The sequence below is a fragment of the Hirundo rustica genome, chromosome 5, assembly GCF_015227805.2.
Source record: "Hirundo rustica isolate bHirRus1 chromosome 5, bHirRus1.pri.v3, whole genome shotgun sequence".
NCBI classification, from domain to species: domain Eukaryota; kingdom Metazoa; phylum Chordata; class Aves; order Passeriformes; family Hirundinidae; genus Hirundo; species Hirundo rustica.
In genome coordinates this window covers 59,539,031-59,559,661 of record NC_053454.1, presented here as the reverse complement: position 1 = coordinate 59,559,661, position 20,631 = coordinate 59,539,031, and the positions used below count along the sequence as shown (strand labels likewise).

The following is a 20,631-nucleotide window of genomic DNA, read 5'->3' as shown; positions in this document are numbered from 1 at the left end:
AGATTCTCTGTGATCCTTAAGGAAGGGTTATTAGCAGGCATCAAAACGTTGCCCCTGTACTGCAGATGCTGGAGAAAAACTTGTCACAGGACTCACACGCTGGACTGGCTGCCTGGCAGAGCTCTGGAGGAACCTGCTTGGAACTTGTAGGGCTGGATGTGAGTCAAATACAGAAGGCTCTGCTAGTCAGGAGGTCTTTGTGCTTGGGGAGGGCCTGTCCTTTGCCCAGTATGTTCTGTAGTCTGCTTTCTGATGTTTTCCTCTTGTTTTTCATGTACTGCAGACTTAGTGACTGGTTTTCTGGTCCTCAAGTAGATGCCTGGAGAGAAAATTATGTCCACTGGTGGAGGAATTCCTTTGCTGTTGTGAAGTGTCAGGCAGGAAGCTGAAGGCTGCTGAATGGAAAGAATCCATGCAGTTGGAAGGTTCGGGAAAGCAGGGCAGCAATTCAGCTGACTAGAATGGGACACTGGGATTAAAACTCGCTCTGTACATGACAGTGGGGAAGAGAACCTCTAAAGGTCTCTCAGGTTGGGAGGAACTTGGGCAGGGCTGTAGTCCAACCTCCTGCTCGCAGCTGGACCAGCTCTGAGATGGCACCAATTTGTGCTGGGCTTGATCCTGTCGTGTCTTGAAAACCTCCAAGTCTGGAGACAGCACAGCCTCTCTGGGCCCCATTCTGGTGCCTCCCTGTCCTCAGTGGGGGAATAAAGCTTCTCTTATGTGCAGTCTGAACCTCTCTTGTATCCGTTTGTCTGTTGTCCCTTGTCCTCCCACCATGCAGTGCTGTGAAAAGCCTGGCTTCGTCTTTGGTTTGCCACTAGCCTGTGGCACCTTTTAATAGAGGTCAGCCGTCAGTCCTTGTTAGGAAATTGTAACTTTGTGATTAATTAAAGTAAATAAAAATGCATATGAGCTTGGAATTAACGGCAGGGATAACATAGTGATATATTGATTACATTATGCAATATAGCATCAGTGAGTGTAGCTGTATTGAACAAGCTAGCATGTAGACAGTAATTGAGAGGGAAAAATCTTTATTTACTTTTGAGTGTGCTGTTTACAACAACTTAAACACTTCTCTTTGTAAAAGAAATAAACAACCTTACACCCATCTGTGGGGGAATTGAGCATAGTATTTAAAGCTGTGTTGCAAGTCTCCAAATACCAAGGTAAGTGATCTGTTCTTAGGAGTGCCAGAGCATTTGTCCACCAGGAAGGTATTTGACTTTTGGATTTCATAATTTTAGATTCCAGTGATTTAGATAATCGGTGTTTGTCTCTATATCCAGAGGGTTTTCTTTATCCCGTGGAAAGCTAAAGACTGAGCCAGGCATTAGCTTCCTGAAATAAAGAACCCCTCTCCATTATTCTGGTCTTTATGTCCCATTTGGTGAAGCAAAATGTTAAGAGTCTTTGTGTAGGTTTATTTTATTCCTTCATAAATAAAATAAAAGCTTGTATAAAAAATACTCTCACTATTTTAGTGTGTACCTGACTGATCTCATTAAGGGCCCTGTCCTCAGATATCTGATCAATTTATAAAGTATCTCTATGGTCACTAATCTGTAATTCAGAAGAGATGACCACTGCAGAATATTTGACTATCTTCTCAGAGATGCACAGAGATAACATGAGAGGCATTGGACCCAAGCAGCACAAGGCCAGTTACACGTAGGGTAGAAATTTATACCATGAAGGTAAAACAGCACAGTTGGTTTCTCGAAGGAGCAAGGGATTTCCACTCTTGGAGATGCTCAGAGCTCACGTGAACAACTGATCTAAGCTGCCCTTGTGCTGAGCAGAGGTTGGACCTCACTGAACTTCACAGAAGTCTTCCATCCTGTATCATTCTGTAGTTACGTGCAAACAACATCCAGCGTTTCAGTGACAGAGATCACAGTGCTATAACGTTAAGACCCACTTGCTTAATTTGAAAACCTCTCTGTAAAAAAGACAATGCTTCTTATCAAGCAATATAATTAATGAAATTTTATGTCACAGGTGACCTGCAAGTCAGTTCAGCATGTCTGTGTAGGGAGCATCTGGAGTTTAGCACTGACATATTGTGATTTATTTCTACAAGAAGCACTTTTCTTTGCTGTTAAGAGCGGAATACTGTTTATGGGTGACTGAATTAATGCATCCTTGGCAAAGACTTTTGGAAATTGAGGACTGAGTACAGTAAGTGAGAGTATTCTGAAGACAACTTGAAATAAATTTTACTAATCTATTTAAATGTGTGTGGTTTTGATGGTTCATTTGCAGAGAGAATTAACATTTATTTCCATTTGGAGCATCAACTATAATAGTAGATATTATCAAAGCATGCAAATTTAATTAGGGAGTAATTAAAAGGTGAAGTAACATGAAGCGTGTATGACAATTTTCTTGTTCCTTTTTCAGACTAATTTTGGCTTTGACTTAATATAGATGCAGTTTATGGAGCATTTTTCTTTCCAGTGGCATAGAAATCAGGTGTTGCATTAGGTCTTCCTGACTGCAGTTATACCGAAGCAAGATTTGGGCTGTCCAACAGAGCTTGCCCACAATAAATGAGACTGGATTTATTTCCTTGACTTTCATTGTCTTGCTTTGAAAAAGTTTAACTTGTTGGTGTTAAACTTTCCTTGCTTTTAAGTTGTTCCCAGTGCCAGATAGTCACAATTGAAGTTGTTTTGGTTCTGCCTCCCTGTGTAGAGGATGCTTCTGGAGGAGATGTGAATGCTACTGCAGCTCAAGCAGCTTCTCTAGGGCGTGTCCCCTTTTACTGTGTCTGGTTGGCCACTTGCATCTACATCTTCTCGGGCTTTGCTGTATTGAGAAGAACCTGGCTGAAAGGCAACACTAGAATGTTTTAGGGTAAGGAGGAGCTTTTTGAAAGATGTAGAGTGCATGGTACTCAAGAGATCTGTCAAGGCTTTCTGTTTGTGTTTGGCTCTTGAGCAACTTCAGTGAAGAGGAGCAACGTTTAAGAGCTGTATATAGTAGGGTGGCTGTAATAGTCTGTCATTAAGACCCCTTTTGTGAGCGTCCTTCCCTTTGCTCTTGAGTGTGAAGGTATTTTGAGGGTTGGCTTGGAATTTGGCATTTTGTAGCACAGAGTGGGGTATTTTCTTCTTTTTTTTTTTCCCTACCCGATTAATTTTTACCTGTCTAAACATGATTAGTTGTTGGGATTATATATTCCACCTCCAGAAAGTTGTATTTAAGACGTGGTGGTGTTTCCTCTGTGCTCATCACTGGTATCATCTTTCTAGTGTTTCCAAGCTGTGTTATGCTGGGTCTTGGGGACAGCAAGAGCATCGAGTTACAGGTGTTCAACCACGTCCTAATTTGAAGATGAATGGAATCATTGCCAGTGAAAATTTTTAAGCAGTCTGTTGTGACTAGTGTCTGTAGACTTGGGTGTGCCATTTTTTCTGTTTTCTAGTGTGAATCTCTGGGGTTGATCTCTGAGAAGGTGAAGTGTGTGCCTTGATTCTTTCTTTTATCCTGAGAAGGAGGAGGTTAGTGGAGTCTTCACTAGGAAGTATGCATTCCTTTGGAAGTATGACAAGATTGCTGAGAGTTTGATTTATAAACAAAAGGCAAAAGAATCCAGGAATGGTGATGAGGAGGAGAAAGTACCTAGGTGTTGGAGTTGTTGGAACTTTACTAGAAACAGATGTGGTACCTTTCTTTACTTGTCCCTGCATGCAGTTTCACAGTACTAGAGTTTGTTTTAGCAGAAGCAGGGAATAAGAAACAGTAATGAGAAGAGTATTTTGGAGGGAGCCAGAAACTAGTTTTTTACCTGTTTGATGTTTTTGTTTGTTTTTACAAATGGGGCTGACCCTTATGTTGGCTTTTAAGGTCTTGTCTTGGTCAGAGGGAAACATCTGGCTCTTTCATCCTGATCCTACTGTTAAAACAGCTGGAAGTACTTAGACAACATGTTGCCCACATTTGTATTTCTTCTCTCAGATTTTATGTACAGCAGAAAGATGTTGTTGCCAAAGTTGTTTCTCATCATAGTAGGCAGTGTGAATTCAGATCCAGGCTCCTGCTGGTCTGGGGTCCTGACCTCTGACCTCATCTGGCTAAAGGCAGGCTTTGACATCACATCCCTTGCAGTGTGTCTGAATCAGTGAGGTCGAGGATGCATGCTCACATCTCCGCTAGAAAAGGCAGAAGATGTACTTGGATCACATAATGTTTATGATCCCTTTGATTTCTTTCCATCAGAGACAGGATTTTTGTCTCTATCAGATGTGGAGTAAGTGCTAGCACTCAGCTACTGTAATTCCTATCAACAACAATTTATATGTAATGTCTTCCTTGACTCCTCTTTGATGTCACATGTGAGTGACTTGGAACTTTGCAAAACATGGAAGCAGGGACGAAAATGGCTGGTCAGGTGTGAATAGGTTTCTGTTGAATACTTGTGGTGTGTGTAGGCACAGAAGAAACTTTATGCTCTTTTAGGGTTTTCATTTTTGAATATTCTGATGGCACCAGTATGATGTGCATGAAGTTGATAAACATAGTTTATCCGCGGAGGAATACTTGGAAAATAAATAAGGGGAAAGCAGCTAAGATGAAAAGTCTGCATAACATTTATATTTCTTTTTCTGATATGAGATGTACATAAAAACAAATTTTAATGGTGTTACTTGATCAGTTTTCTTCTTTGCAGGAACCAAGAGGTTTGTGATTGCTGAGGTTTTTGTTATTTAACACTTTCTGTGTGATGCCTGGTGGGGGTAGCAATCACAATCTGTTTGATTTGTTAAGCTCTAGAAATAGTGAGTACTGAGATACTGAGGCAAAACAAAAAGAGACCTGAAACACCTGGTTGAATACCTGGTGGGATGTAGGTCTGGAAACATTTGTTACAGCAAGCAAATTATTTAAATGACAAGGACAAAGGAGTAATGGCAGCTAAGAGAAGTTATTCGAGTCATAAATACATATTATTAGAACTTGATTTAAACTTTTTAGCATCACTTCTGAAGGAGTATGTTTGGATAAGAGATAGTTCAAATTCAGTTGACACTGAAACAAGAACACGTTTGTATGAAAAACCTCACAACTTTTAATGCAAGAGTGCATAAAATACATGTTAACCCAATGGACTTTGCATTTAGAAAAGCCAAAAAGCTTTTATACATATGATGGAAAAAATATTTTTAATTACCTTATGTAATTATGCAGATTACCTAAACAAACTCTTCAAGGGATGGCTGTAGATTGGGACTTGTCTGAAAAAGATGATGTCTGTTGAAATTGATGGTAACTGCTGTGAAGTGTCACTTAGGTTTTTATTGGTCACGCTCAGGCTGGCCACCCTAATATTACATTTTGAGAAAATTGTTGCAAATGATATGTTCCAACCCTTTGAACCAAAGGAAAGCCCTTCGGTGCTGCAGGGAGCTTTATGTAAGCCATGGGTGGGGGTGTTTTTGGTGGCTGAGACTTGTTTGCCGAGTGACACTTGGATTCTGGAAAATAATAGACGTGGCTGCTGCCAGGGTTCAGTGGCGGGTCATGAAAACGAGGTGACGCAGAGCTCGTCTGCGCTGGCGTCGCCTGAATCAGACGCTGCCTGTGCGTGCAGCGTTCTGGGGAGGAGAAATCACTGCCCTGTTTGTTTTGCACTGCAAGTGGAACCACCGTAACTCCCTGCTGTATTTGTTACTTACGGTGTACTTTTTCGCGAGGTGATTGCCGCTTGAGACGCTTTTCGAGCGGTCAGGAGCAGACGCCGGATACGGAATGGGCAGTTTGGTTCTTCGCTGCGCTGCTTTCCCATTGTGGGTTTGAGCAGCCTCTGGATAGTGTGTGATCTGCAGATGGGAAAGCCATCAGCCAGAGAGCAGGGTGCTGCCTGTCTGGAGAGGTTCAGGCTGTACTTAAATTCCTTTCTGCACCCTTTCAGTGGACAGAGATGGGTGAGGAAGCCTGCAGGCAGCACAGCCATGGAGTACCATAGTGCCTGTGTGCTGGCAGATCAATTGTCCCTGTGGAAAGTCAGGAACCCAGTTTGGGTGGAGAGAGGGTGATGCCTTAAGAAATCATCTAGGAAAGCTGTATCTGAATCTTGTTTGAAAAGCAGAGATCCTTTCCTCCAGGAAAGGTTTTGTTGAACGTGCCAGTCAGTATATTTCCAGAGATACTTCTCCTTTACGCCGGAGACTCAATAAGGCAGGAAGGTGACTAAGCTATGCCTCCCCCTCGACACTGACCAGAGCTGGTTCTCCTTTCTCAGAACTTGCAGCAGGGCTTTTGTCAGAGTAGCTGCCATTTCTTTTTGAGGGCTTCTGTGCCTTCGCTAGGCTGGAAGGTGTGAGGAAACTGGAGTAATTTGCTTTGGTGCTTCCAGAGTTTGGCTCTTTGTGACTGCTGGGTTCAAAATGAACCTACCTTGTTACTTAGTGTAGGTACATTTCTTTGGAGGATGTTGGTGGTTTGGGATATTCAAGGTTGAAAACATACTCCTTTTTCTCATTGCTGCAGTATAGAAGGTGTGTGATATTGGTCTTGCAGTCACTTTTACTGACTGATGACCACAGGGAGAATTAAAGCTTGGGCAATACTGAAGATTGGTTGATGGAAATAAAGTAGGAGTGCTTTATTTTTTGGCACCACAGAAGGTGTTTAATTCTTGTTAACTATGTTTAAACAGGACCTCCTGCTCCTCTGTGTTTATTGGTTTTGAGACTGCAAATCAAAACAGTTCACTTTGTGTAGATACATTCGACAGAGGCTTTCTCAAGCTATTGTGACCCTGACAAAATATGGAAGTAAGATAAATGTTAGGGAATCAGGACATAGAGACAAGGCCTTCCAAATGTACTGTGGGAATATAGATAAACCATAGATAAACTTTTGGCTCAGGACCAAGTAAATAACACAGTATGCTAGGGGGTTGCAAGCTGTCTTGGGGGTTGTACTTCCTCATGGCCTTTTTTACAGTTTTAGCTGAAAAAGATGCTGATACTACCCTTTAATTTCTGCTCAAGGAAGCTTGTGGGTTTTGAGTACTTGCAGTGTAACTGGTCATTTGAGCTTTGCAAATATAGTAAGTGTTAATTAAGTTTAGTGCAATTACACTCTGATCTGATTTGGAGCCTGAGACCTCCATTGTCTGTACTTAAAAACAAAAATCTATCCTTTTGAACCTGGGAGGCGGTTGGTTATATAATGAAGTTCTTAATAGGGTGAAATGAAGAAAGCTGAAACGGCAGTTCCTTATTTGTTTTAAAGTTTGTCCAGTTACTGTTCCTATGACAAAAGAACCATTTGTTTATCATCTTAGTTTAAATATTTACTTGCTTCTACAGAGATAAAATCAAAGTGCTGTCCCTACTTTTGGTATTTCTGAGTTCCCTGGTCCAGTTTCTGTAGTTTTATGTGCTGTGCACACAGGTGGTATTTGGTTCTGGCTAGTGGCTCCTTATTTTTCCCCATGAACAGATGGAACTGGAGGGAGAAGGTTTCACAGTCATGGACAGTGGAGTTAGGAGAGAAATTCTCCTTTAGATGTTAATGGTGAGCCACTTGCACTTGTCAGCAAGTTACTTAAGATTTTAGGGTATAGAACAGCATTGTAACAAAACTTTATATTGTTTTAACCTCTGCAATAACTCTGGCAGCAAGATTTTCACGTTAGTGCCATCTCTCTTACAGAGTCTTTCAAAAGTACCTGATGCTGTACTGCTTTCAATTTCCCCCCACCAAAATATTAACTGCTCCTTTTAATGTACAAAATAATAAAACAATAAGTGATATAAGTAGTATTATAAAGTTTTTCCAGTTACTTTAGGTTGTGCCTGTACTGTGTGGTGTTCTGGAGTGTAGGAACACTGTACTATTAGTGCCAAATGGGGCTGACTGGGAATCAGAGGTAAAATAATCAGAGGTCTGCCATCTCATGAGTGATAACCAAGGTGCAGCATTCACCAGTTATTTGCCAGGTCCTACTGTGGCCACTGCTGGGTTTACTGCCTCTACCACCTGCCTGGGTTAGCTGGAGAACCTTGTGATGGATTCATGGAGTCGTGCTGAAGTGAGCTCAGACTCAGTGCCCCTTGTTGGCCTGTGTGTGTCCACTTGCAAATTCTAAGGTGAATATTTTATAACTCAGAAAATTAGAGGCAGACAAGCTAGGGGAGAGGCCAGGGAAAACTGCACATTCAGTAGCTTCAGAGTTTCTCAGCTGGGTTAGTGTCAATGTAGCTTAGTTCTTATTCCCCTGCTGTAACGATAAGAAATCACTTGGTTCCTCAGAGGGATGCTCTTGCTGATCACAGGCTGTCAGTGTATTAATTATTTGGCTTGCATTTTGTATTAACTCTTTTAGCAGTTCATGTGCTCTCAGTGAGTATCATTTAGTCAGAGAAATACTGCTGTGTGTCAGTTTCTAGTTTGCTACAGTTCCTTTTCCCAGAGCTGTTTAAAAGATCTCTTAGTTTGTGAAAGTCCAGTTGTCATAGGGATGACTCCTCTTTCATTTCAGAAGAGCAGAGCTCTGTGACTTTATTGTCACATTTCTATTCTAACCTTTTTCTCTTTTACCTAGTGAGAGAGCAGCTTTGGTGTTGAAGAGAAACCTCGGAAAGGAATGGGCCCTGTTCTCTTGAAGCTGTTTGCCCTGCTCCCAGGAATGCTGTAGAGGTTAGTGACGTGAATGTTGAAGAGCTTTTGTGGAAATTGCCTTTTGATTTGTAATTGGCACACTCTTCAGTAAATTCTGTGTGAAGCAGTTCATTTGCCTGTCACAGAAAGGGAATTAATTCAGGCACTGTCAGAACACAGTCAGCTTGAAATTGCTCTACCCAAACAAAATTTAGGATTCTGTTTATCTGTGGGGGTGCTGTGGAAATACACTGCTGTGTGGTCACAGAAAGTTGTGTGGGTGTGATGCATGCTCAGAGACAAGCTGCATTAAACTTGGAAGTTTTAATCAATAGGTTAGGAAAAAAGGGTAAAAATGATCCTAATACATGACTATATGACTATAGTCATAGTGCCTGATTCTTCCTTGAATTTCTCAAGTCTCTCATTTTTACTTTGATAGAAGAATACTCCTGCTCTTCAGTAGAATTGACAGGCTAGGAAGGGTCCATTCTGTATTGACAGAGAGGTAATGTAGTCTCTACTTCTGCCTCAAGTGACTTGTTACTTCGGTGTTATATCCTAGTTTATTTGAATTTGTACAAAGTGTGCAGACTGCTTGCTGTGAATGATTTTCTCCAGAGCTCTGTAGTCCTGCTACAAATCTTACAGCCTACAAGAGGGTTCCTTTTGCAACTGGAACACGGTCTGGTTTACTTCCATGTTTGTTGGAAAGCTGGCAAGGATTAAGTAGGTTTATTACCTAGTGGATTACTTTTTAACTAGTGATGTAAAAAAAAGGGAAGAGGGAGAGCTGTTGAAGTGCTCCTAAAGCACAGAGGTGAATTTCCGTAAGAGCAGTTGAGTTAAAATCATTTAAATCTGTCTGGTTTACTGTAAAGGATTCTAATCTTTGTTAGCTTACTTTATAAGCATAGGGGGGTGTGTGTGGTGTGGATACTGAAGAGTAATGTCTAAGCTTTGCTAGGACACCCTTTGGCGTACAGACCTGGTTTGGAGCAAAAGGAGAAACAACTCAGTGGGAAAAAGGCTGCAGCATGTCACAGACACGGAAAGTAAAGAGGTGACCCAGTGGGAAAAGACAAGGAAATATTAGTTGGCATCACTCTTTGAGGCATGTAGAACTCAACAACTGCGAGTGCTGCCTCTTCTTCTCAAGAGCTTTAGTCATTGATGTATTCTCACCATCTTTATCTTGTTTCGTATAAGACTGAGAGTTGTAAAGTGTTCAAGGGTGAGGTATCACTTCTAATTTAACAAAAGCATACAGAAAGACAGAACGCCCAAAGCACATCCTTCCATGACAAATCCTGCACTCCAACATCAATGCTTTCATTCTAGCTCTATGCTGCTGCTTTTGTTTCCAATGTTTTATTCATTAACAAAACCCACAAACCTGTCCATGAGGGGGTCTGACAGAAATATGCCTTTTTTTTACTTTAATAGAAAATACCTAGCTCCCTTCAACCTATTGTGTTTAGATTTTTTTGAGATATATATATCTTAATGGAGAATGAAAGAAGATGAAAGGTTCATCTCCTTTCACGGTAGTCTCCCTCTTGACTTAGTAAAAGCCTGTTGAATGCAGACTATTTTGTGAATCTTGTTAGAATCCCAATGTGCTATTCTGATACTCATGTAGGAAATATTTCCTTGGCGCTTCATGCATCCTGTTCTTCCAGTTCTGAGGATATGCAAGAACTGGCAGAGCTTAACAGCTTGGTTTTAGGATTGTGGTTATGTTCCTTTCAAACCCAAGCCTGCTATGTTTGATTTGGTTGAGCTCTCAGTGGGGCCACGTTGAGTTTCTCTCCAGCTGTGGCATGACTTACCTGCAGCTACATGGATAATAGTAAAAATTGTGAGGCAGTTTATGAGCACATAGGAGATAATGAGATAAGGGAAGGCAGCCAACCAACATAAATTTGCCAGGGAGAAAATTGTGTCAAACTGATTAGTTTGCTTCCTTGACAGATGAATTAGATTAGTGCATAAGGGAGGCAAGGGATAGAGGTGATACAAATAGAAGTGTGTAAGGTTTTGAAGGATGTTCTTTTGAGTGTAGTATGTGCAATGTTTTGGTTTTTTTTAATGGGATCTGCCTTAAATTACTATGTTGCAGGAGCAGAATTTATTAAAAATGGTTCTGTGGAGCATTTAATAGGGATCCAGGATCACTTGGAAAGGTGTTTGAAGTAGGCTTCCATACTAGCTTGTTGTGGCTGGACTTGTCAATGGCACCCATTGATTTTGATTTTAGTACGTGGAGTGGAGTTTACTTATGAGCTGTGCAGGTGATGTCAGGGAGATCAGAATGGGCAGCCCAGCGTGTTGATACGAAGCTGTTTGTCACTGGGGTAAGCAAAGTGTGCGTGTTGGCTCAACCTGACTCACCCTGTGTTTGTTATACCACAGGAGCTCAGTCAGCGTGTCTAACCTAATTATGCTGAGTTTACTGCGTTGGGTGGCCTCTTCCAACGCTCACAGCACAGCTTGTGGTACTTTTCTATTCTTTAGAAAACTGCAGCACTGAGATTGAGAACTTGAAAGGAACTGTTTATTTGTAGCAGTTCATTTATTCTGTCACAGGGAGAAAATGTATGAGTAGGGAGGAGTGACTATATATTTTTAAGAGCTTTTGTAGAATAAGATATGAAATATGGAAATAATTATCATCTTGGGATGGTGTTGGAGATGTCTGTCATACTGCTTTGTTTTGAATCCCCTGTGAGAGAAAGGGGTGTGTGTACCATGTTCTTGTATGTTCTTCACAGTTGTCAAGTTATCATGCAAGATTCATTTCGTGGCTCCCTTAGAGGTAAATACCAATATTTCACACTGGGTCAGTAATTTCTGCTAGCAAGAGATTAATGCCTGAAACTCCCTTTGACATGTTCCCATCTGTGGTGCCATAGTATTTTATGGATGTGAAGTGTAGTGAGGCCAAAAAAAACCCAACCCAAAAAAAGCCCACTTTGTTTAGCTTATCTCTGTGGGGATGCTGTTCTCGGTTTCTGTGATCCCTGTTGCTGTTTTCCTGACTTCTTGGGGTATGGCTTTCTCCTTGGTGTTCTAGCAGATGTTTTTCTAGTAAAACTACAAATTAAGAAAGTACACCTTAGCAGCAGAGAGTGGTGCACCAGTGGTGTAACTGGAATTACAAGAATGCTGTGAAAGTTTCCTGCCCCATCTTCTGTCCCAGAGGGAGGGGGGATATTGCAAGTGCCATTGCTGATAAGTGATAGCCTGTGAAAAGCAAGCCTTAGGCAGTCCCAAGAAAGACTTTCAAGTCCTATGAATTGAAATAAACTGGAGACGCAGTAAACCTAGTTTTAGAGCTTTCCCTTGTTTGATTTTAATTTCAAGAAGCTGCCTGGGAGAAATCTCAAAGGCACATTCCTGTAGATGCAAGAATAACTGTTCAAAGTGCTGGGAGATGAAACTGATGTGCAGCAATTTTTGTTAGTGAGGAAATAATAGTGCAGAAGTAGGCTAGCACCTGCCTGTGTTGCAGTGAGAGCATATTAGAAGTACTGTTTGCTCTTCGGTGCTGCTAAAAGGTCACCTTAGAAGAAGACAGAGAAGTAAAAACAAATTAAAGAAAAATATGTATGATAAAATTATGAAGGACTATATGGATATATAAGAGAAGAAACCTTTGCTGTGATACCGTTGTTGCAATTAAATCTTAGTATTGAGCATTTATTTACCTAATTCTTTTATGTGCCTTTGTGTGTCAGCATATTGCTGGGTTTCACTCTGTTTATTGCATTGTGTTTGTCTTAAAAATAAACAAGAGTAGTTACCCTCATTCTGTACACTGCTTACTGTCAAAGCTTAAAAAGAACACAAAACCAGAGAAAAGGGGTAGCACTGAAAAAGTCTTGTTTTCTTTCTTGTGCAGAGCAAGTTCTGTCCCCAGGTTCTTTGCATCCAGAAACAGCCAAGCACGGTGCAGTTCAACTAGCTGAGCCCATACACTCTCACAGATGCACTGCAGAAGCAAGGGCTTGCATTAAATAACTACTCAGTGATTTCTGTGCCTGTGAATGACATTACAGTGCATTTGATAGACAGTTACTGTCTCCTTTTTTGTTTTCTTCTTCATGTTTTTTTCCTCCAGCGAGGAAGTCTTTTCCCTTAGTGTGAGTGTTGTGTCTATGTGCAGGTGAATCCACAGGAAAAATGTGAATAAACTCCATGTCAGTAGTTGTGCTTTTACTAAGTGGATGTTCTGGCTTTCTTCTGGGATAAATTTAGCTGGAAAGCAGTGTCCACTGTAGCCATTTAAGTATCATTCTGGGAGTATTCTTTTCTGAGAACTGCAGCTTCAATCATAATTTGTTTTCTGTACCTGTGGTTATTACTAGGGGAAGGGGCAAGTGTAGTGCTGAAACATAACATGTGAGTTTGGGTAACATAATGGATTTCCTTGGAGAATACTACCACTTCTGAATAGTTTCTGTTACCGAAACAAAACACCTGGCAGTTTTAGACTGTATGATGCTGCGCATAGAAGAAGCATTGCAAGCTAGAGTTGTAAACAGTGTTAAAAACCACAACAAAACAACAAACCCCTGAAAAGCAGAAGAGTTAGTCAGGAAAATCCACTTGCATCTGATCTAGATTCTAGTAAGGAGTGTCTCTTGTCCTTGGTTCAATTTTTCCCCAGAATAATTAGTTCTACTGTGACCAAAATTGAAACGTATTTACTTTCCTGTGAGATAAGAGAAGCAGGAAAATGTCATCTTGCAAATTAATTTGTAAGCCATGATAAATCGTTCCCCTATGCGGTGATTGTGCTGCCGACCAGATGTCGTTTAGCTCGAGCACACAGTTTTTCATCTTGATCCGGCGCTTGTGTGATTTTGATTTATTCTGTGTGAAGCAGCTGTATCAGGGACTGGGCACTGTGCGTTGCAAGGAGGAGGGATCCCTGCCCTTGGTGTCCCAGCCTGCTGGGAGGGAGCAGCTGCTCCTTGCTCACAATCCCTCCCTCCTGGGCACTGCTACAGCTCGGCAGAGCTGTGACTGACCGCCACAGGGATGTTTACTGACCAAGGGATCCAAGGGATGGCAGTGCCTTGGAGGCACGGGAGCTTGTCTCCCATCTCTAGTGTCTTACAAGGGGAGGACTTGAAAACCAAGATGCTGGCACTGAACTTCAAGAACTCAAGGTAGGATGAGAGCTAAATGAACCCCAGCTACTCTTATTTCTTGGCATGATACTTCCCCCCTGCCCCGCCCCAGGCTATAATTTAATTCCGTGTCTAGCACATGTGAAGTTGTACCTCTTGTTGTCAGACTTGCTGTTATAGAAGAAACTAACCAAAGCTGAGGTCCATCAGACATTTGGTCAAAATCTAGTGATATTTTTGAATAAAATGAATAATGTACCTGTGCATAATTTTCTGTGTTTAGGATGTTGGCTCTAGAGAAGTAAGTCAGAAGTAGGGAGTTTACATTTATCATCCCAGCTAAGAAAGAAAATTTTAGTTTGCCACTTGGGTAGTTTTCAAAATACAGCTAATATGAGCCTTGAGTGCAGTAGTTGTGCTGTGAAGCAAGCTTGTTATCAAGTTATGTTGCACATGTTCTAAGAAATCTAACAGACTTGGAGAAAATAGTATTAAGATAGTATTTTCCCTGTCTCTTGAGTGCTATAGGCTTCACTTTTTCCCTTTGAATAAGAGAAACTAACTTTTGGGGGGATTTCTAGCTGTCCTATTTAATCTTGTAATACACCGCAAGCTGGTGTCAAGAAATCATTTATTCACTGTGAAATACCTTTTAATTTTGGCACTATTGCCAAGCAGGCCTAGAACATGAGTAATGAAGACAAAAACAAAAATAATTTTTAAAGTAGTTATGGTAAATAGTAAATATACTAACCTCTTAATTGCAATCAAAAATAAGCAAAATAAGTATGGGTCTCCTAAAATGTTACAGCTTTTTCACTTTATGAGAGACATCAATTTTAACATACAAGAATATCTACACCCACTTCATTAAGTGTGCCATTGAAAAAAATATTCACTAGAGACCTGAAAGAATCCATTCATTGGAGTAATTAATATTGCTTTAAAAGTCTGCAGTTTTAGTCTGCTTTGTAGGTTTGTGTTTTTCTTGTTAAGTGTTTATTTTGTTGGGGGTGTTTATGTTTTCTTTTCCCTCTTTCATTTTTTCCTGTTTGATCCTTTTTCTGGCGCGTTCCCTGCTGGGGATGGAAACCTTGTAGCTCTGACTGGCTACTTCTGAATCCCAGCAGTTCAGTCCTGCCTTGGATCTGTCCCAGGCTTTCTCTGCAGGGCTGTGTTCTGGGAGCAGCAGTCTCTGTGTTACTGGGGAGCTGGAGCTGTTTACTGTAGGGAAGGATTCACAATCAGCTCTTTTGTCTTTACTCTTTGCCCCATGTGAGAAGTGTTTCCATGTGCAGTCTGGTGGAGCTGGATTCTAAACCAGGCTGGGAGCCAAAGATGTAATCTAGCTCTACCTGCAATCCTCAGGTGTTTGAAGATGAAACTGAGAAGGGTTGAATTGTTTTATCTGCAATTTGTGACTGTCATCCCCAGAGGATCTTCTGCCACCCAACTGAGAAGGGTCAGGAGAAGGAGAAGAGAGGGAGGATGAGGAGAGGAGACTGTACTTCTCACCCATTGTTACCACTCTTGCTTAGTTACACAAAGCATAGGAATCTCTACTGTTTTTCCAGTGGTGGTGCCTCTTACGAGGAGCAGCTGAGGGAGGTTGGGATTGTTTAGGCCTGGGGTAAAAGAGGCTTGGAGAGGACCTTGCTGCTCTCTGCCACTACCTGAAAGGAGGTGCTAGTGAGGTGGGTGTCAGTCCCTTGTCCCAAGTAACAGGATGAGAATAAATCACAGAATCATTAGGGTTGGAAGGACCCTCTGGAGCTCACCCAGTCCAACCCAAGGTAGCATCACCTGGAGCAGGTGACACAGGAGCATGTCCAGTTGGATTTAGAATGTCGTCAGAGGAGACTCCACAACCTCCCTGGGCAGCCTGTTCCAGGGCTGTGCCACCCTCAGTCTAAGTGGTCCTTTGGTTCTGCACTGTATGGTATGCAGAACTTGATTCCAGTGGAGCTCAGTGGATGCCTTTGGACCATCTTAAGTTCAGGCAGTAGATACCTCTATGCAAGTATTTCTGCTGCTTTTCCATTCCTCTCTGTACTGAATTGCTATTTATAAGGTCTTGGGCTGTTGTATTTTGCTTTGCATTTAGGAATGCTATGAAAATGCAGCTTAAAACATTGGGATTATTCACCCTTATTTACTTCCTATTGCTTCAGAAATAAACAAGCATTTGTGCCCAGGTTTTAATGCTGATTTAAATGCAGATATGCTGCTGTTTTTGTTGCAATCTTTCTGCCTCGATCGTAGCAGAGAGAAGAATTTTATTACATCAGCCAAACATGTGCTGGTAGGATCATTTTGTTGTTTGTCTTGTCTGTGTTGTTAGAAACAAGGGTGGCTCTATGGAGACAAATTTTACAGGTAATGGGCTTCTACTCACTGCTCCTTCATATGCAAATTTCCTAAAGGCAGAAGAAATGTTTTCTTTTCAGTTTATAAATGGCTGGTTTACATGGCAGCAGGAAGTTTTTGCTTTAGATGGCTGTTGAGAAGAGAACCCACTACCACCAGCACCACAAATGTGGACCGTGCTCCTGTTAAAATTCGGTGGCTTTTTTAGCTAAATATGAGAACCGAGCTTAGAGTCACCATTGTCATTACTGAACATGTCCTGTTTGGGGCTACTTTGCTTCCTGCATGGCCTTACTGGGAGGATGTACAGGCTCTCTCCTGTTCCAGTTTCACTGGTTTCCTTCCCTGTCTTCCCCACCGCACCCTCCCACTCGTTACTTGGAAAGGTGAATAGACCAAAGCATTCTTCCCCATTCTTGATGGTGGCTCGGTGTTCTGCTATTGATTCAAATGCAGTAACTTTCCTAGGAAGGCTTTTTTTGCTTTGCTTGTTTACTGCAAATACAGGAGCCATTTCCAGAACAGTGTTTTTATTCCTATGCATTTGTTGATGTCTGCATGCCAACCAAGCACACGCTTGTCTCTTCAGATCCCAGATTATTTTGCTTTTTGATTTGTTTTCCTGTGTGTGCCCCCTCCCCTCTCATCCTCTCACCCCTTTTTTGTTTTCTAGGGGCTTCTTAGAAGAATTTTCTCTCCTGAATTTCATGGTTTAGTCATTGCCATGCAGTTCAGATCATCAAGCTAAAATTTCAGTTCTGCTCTGTTCTCAGTGGGCTGTAACTAGTATTCTGTTTGTCTAATTAATGCAAATCAGTTTATTTGGGCTTTTTGAAAACAAAACAAAAACAAAGCAAGAAAATCAGCATTCAAAGATGCTCAAGATATTTTATCATGGAACATGTCAAGAATTCAATTAGAAGTTGCTCTCCAAGATTACTGAGGAAGCAAGTAGTCTGTTCTGTTTTGGTTTGAGTTTTTTAACCAGTTGTTACTTATCTTCGTGTTATTCTGAATATTTTTCCTGATGCTGCATAGGTTAGTTGGTTTGAAAGCTTCTAATAAAATGTCCTGATTGATTCCTCCATTTCAGATGATTTTGCTGAGGTGCAAATGTTTCTGAGATGTTTCAACTCCGCCAGCGTATGTTCAAAATCAAAATGATGTTTCAGTATTTACTTTTCCTCGATGTGTCTTTCGGCTCCAGGTGTTTATAGCAGTATTGAGGTTTGCAGGATAATAGGAGTTTGGTTATCTGCTGTCTTGCCAACCAGTAGGTGTGAATGGGGTTCATTCCAGCCTCAAATGTCCAGTTACAAAGTTCCAGATTAACACTAATCTGACAAATTTTAGGTTCCAAAAGGAATCTGCTGGGTTTGTAATGTATTCATACTGGTTACACTGAAGAACAGAATTTCTGTTCCCTCAATCCAAAACCTGTTAACTTACTAGGCATCATATTTCTATATATAAGTGTTTCAAAAATACATGTTGGTGAGAAATGTCTCTATTTTTGTCATGTTTTGTGTCTGCTCCAGCCAAGTTGGACTTTGCTTCTGCCTGTCAGGATTTTTGTGTTGTGCATATTTTTGTCTCCTCGGTTAGCATATTTTTCTGGTAAAAAATGTCCTTTGCATTCCTTGAGCAGAGGAGGAATTGTATGTCCAGAGCTAGCTCAGACTTCATGGCAGTCAGAGCTGGATTGCCAGCTTTGAAACCACACTGGAACAGGTCAGAGGAGTGGAAAAAATGCCTCAGTGGTACGATTGCACAAGCATGGGCAAATGGTTTCTTGGAGCCTGGGTGTCTATGCATGAACCACCTGAAGATGCTAATGCAGGTGTCTCCTTTCTAACATAATACCTGTACAGAGCCCTGTACTTTGATCTTCACTGTCTGTAACTGATGATTAAGGATAATGAAACATGGCCAGATGGATTTATTTTCTGGAATGACCATTCCTCATCTCGTAAAGCAGAAAGGCTTCCTTTACACATGAAGAGTGTTGTTTGGTCCTCAGCCCTGCAATGGCAATGTATTTGTGCCTTGCACAAATTATTGAAAACCTTTTTCTGGTATAAATATTGCCTTTTTTCTCCGACCTAAGCAGGTACCATGGAGCAAGAACAGTTTGAGGTGTGGAATTTTCCACCTTCTTTGATGGCTAGCAAACCTAAACTGGTTTTTGGAAATCAGATCTGTGTTTATATGCAGATGAGGTGGTTTAAGACTTGGCATTGAAATTCAGTGATGAAAGTGTGTAGAACCTAGCAGTCAAATATGGATTTCAGGTAGCCTTAGGGTTGGTTGGATGGTATTTCTTGGTCTTGTTTTGTGAAGAGATGAAGGACCATCTGTCACAGATACCTCAAAGATGAGGTTTTCTGCTCCTCCTAGTTGGATGCAATATTCATTATGTGTCATTTGGCTTCTGAAAAGTCAGAATTACTCATTCAGTTCCCCTGACCTTTTTCAAATGCTTCTTTTAAACAAGTGGTGTATGTGCCTATTCAAATGCTTACAAAAGCAGATTTACCTTTTGGTTCTCAGGATTATGTGTGATAGTTCAAGAGAAAATAAGAATTCGTCTTTCATTTTAGTTGAAAAAGATGCAAAGTATAGAAAGGCAGGCACCTTAAATCAATGTGTCTCCAGTCTAAATGGTCTGTATTTGAGCTTTCTGGCAGTGTGCTTTTTCGGCATTTTCAATTGTTTAGCTTGGTTACCAGTTTATTCTAAGCTGAGAAAATGCAAGTCCTTAAATCTTGTTAAAGGCTTCCTTAAGGAAAAACAGTACTGAGAATCGGGTTCGTGGTGGTGACAGATCATAATGAGTGCTAAATAAAGATGGAGGAAGTGGAATTATCATCATCCAGCCAAAAATCACATTCTAGGTGCAGTGTGGACAGATTTGTTCCTTGTAGGAAAAGGTGGCACACATTTGCTTCCTCGTGCACTGTCTCATCTTTACTCTGCAAAAGTGACTTGTAGCTCCCTTCTGTTTCATCAAGGTGTGAGTTTTGCACACTGTCCCCAGGTGTCTGGGAGCAGTGATTGCAGTCACGTCCTTTGCCTCCGTGTGTGTGGGTAGTCCTTCATGCCAGGTTTCTCTTGTTCCTTGCCATTGCTCTGAACAATGATGTCGAAGCAGGCTCTTCAGTCCCAAGGGCAGTCTGGATGGTGGGGCTGCACTTGAGGTATAGAAGTTATCCCTGCTTTTCTTGCATGGAAATAGCAACAAAGAAAAGTGATGCAATTTCAGCTGTGGTTTGGAGAAGTACTACACGCTGTTTTCAGCTGGGGTAGGATTTAACGCTTGGGTTTACAGGCTTTGTTTTTTGGAGGTGGTGAAAGAAGTGTTTGTAGCCTAGAAATATTTTGTTTTAGTAGTGCAAGTAATTTTGGGAAATGTGGTTATTAAAGCATTAAAAAAAAAGCAGTGACAGAGTTACCTTCTAGATACAAGCTTTACACGGTAAATCAGGAAAAGAATAGGCAGAAGTCAAAAGCAGTACTTCATGTTCTTATTCGAACAAAATGAAGGTCATTTTCGTTTAACTTATTACTAAGTAAGAATATGTGCATTATTAGTCTTTAGCAAGACAGCTCTCCTCCATCCCTGCAGCATAGGTCAAAAGTATCACTGTTATTTAATTGCCGTCCTTTTACACTGAATATAAAACCTTCGGGAGGGTACAAACCACAGGAAATCTACTCTATCAGCACTTGCTATTATGTGTCATTATCATGAATAATTTGTGGGAAATGGAAGAAGAAGACCGATAGTCCATGTTTTATATCTTTATCTTTCTCAAACAATTACTAAAGTTCTTCATATTTGTTGAAGCATTAGGAATTTTTGTTTGCAGAGATTTCAAGGCATTAAGGTCAGATTGAGCAAAAGAATAGCATTTCTAATACTGCAGATAACAGAGAAATTGTGTCTTTATCTGTCATCTGACTGGAGTTCAGAGAACAGGAAAAACATGTCCTGAATCAGGAGAGCAAGGTGCTTTGTTGTTTGTTTGTTTCTTAGGGGTGTTAAAGCAAAAAATAGCTGCATTGAAATCTCAGGTTTGGGTACAATCCTGTGAACTGAGACACCTCTGTAGGCAGCTCTTCCACCTATAGAAACAGACCTCTATTAGCTCTTCTGTTCATCGACAGAAGTCAAGATTACTTTTTCAGGTGGTAACATAAGGTTCCTCAAGATAAGTTTTGAATTATTTCAGTGCAAGGGAGGAAAAAAACAAATCATATACACGAAAGTCATGACCTTGAAATAATAGTGTGACCTTGCAAATCCTTGCCTGTACACCTTCCTTAACTTGTTTGATGATACTTAGCAATACGAAAGGTGGAGTGGGAGTTGGTGTTTTATTTTTTCTTTTGGGGGGTGTTATAAATGAGATCGACCAAATTAGATAAATCAAAATTTGGAATTTTTATTGTGAGACAGAATAACAGTCTCAGACAGCCACAATTAAAAGGACAGCGTCGAGCCCGG

General features: G+C 41.0%; 1 protein-coding gene across 11 annotated transcripts in view; it reads left to right on the top strand.

Annotated features, from left to right (window-relative positions):
- WDFY3 (WD repeat and FYVE domain containing 3) overlaps window positions 1–20,631 on the top strand; it is a 154,081-nt gene that overhangs the window by 24,198 nt on the left and 109,252 nt on the right. For 8 of the 11 annotated variants that reach the window (XM_040065483.2, XM_040065489.2, XM_040065487.2 and 5 more), the window contains exon 1: window positions 13,657–13,796. The exons of 1 other annotated variant lie outside the window; for it this stretch is intronic. In XM_040065483.2, the coding sequence (XP_039921417.1) occupies window positions 13,666–13,796 (131 nt within the window). In that variant the 5' untranslated portion in view covers window positions 13,657–13,665. Of the gene's footprint in view, window positions 1–8,563; window positions 8,659–13,656; window positions 13,797–20,631 lie in introns of those variants that run through there. 2 more of the 11 variants (XM_040065491.2, XM_040065490.2) reach the window with 1 other exon arrangement.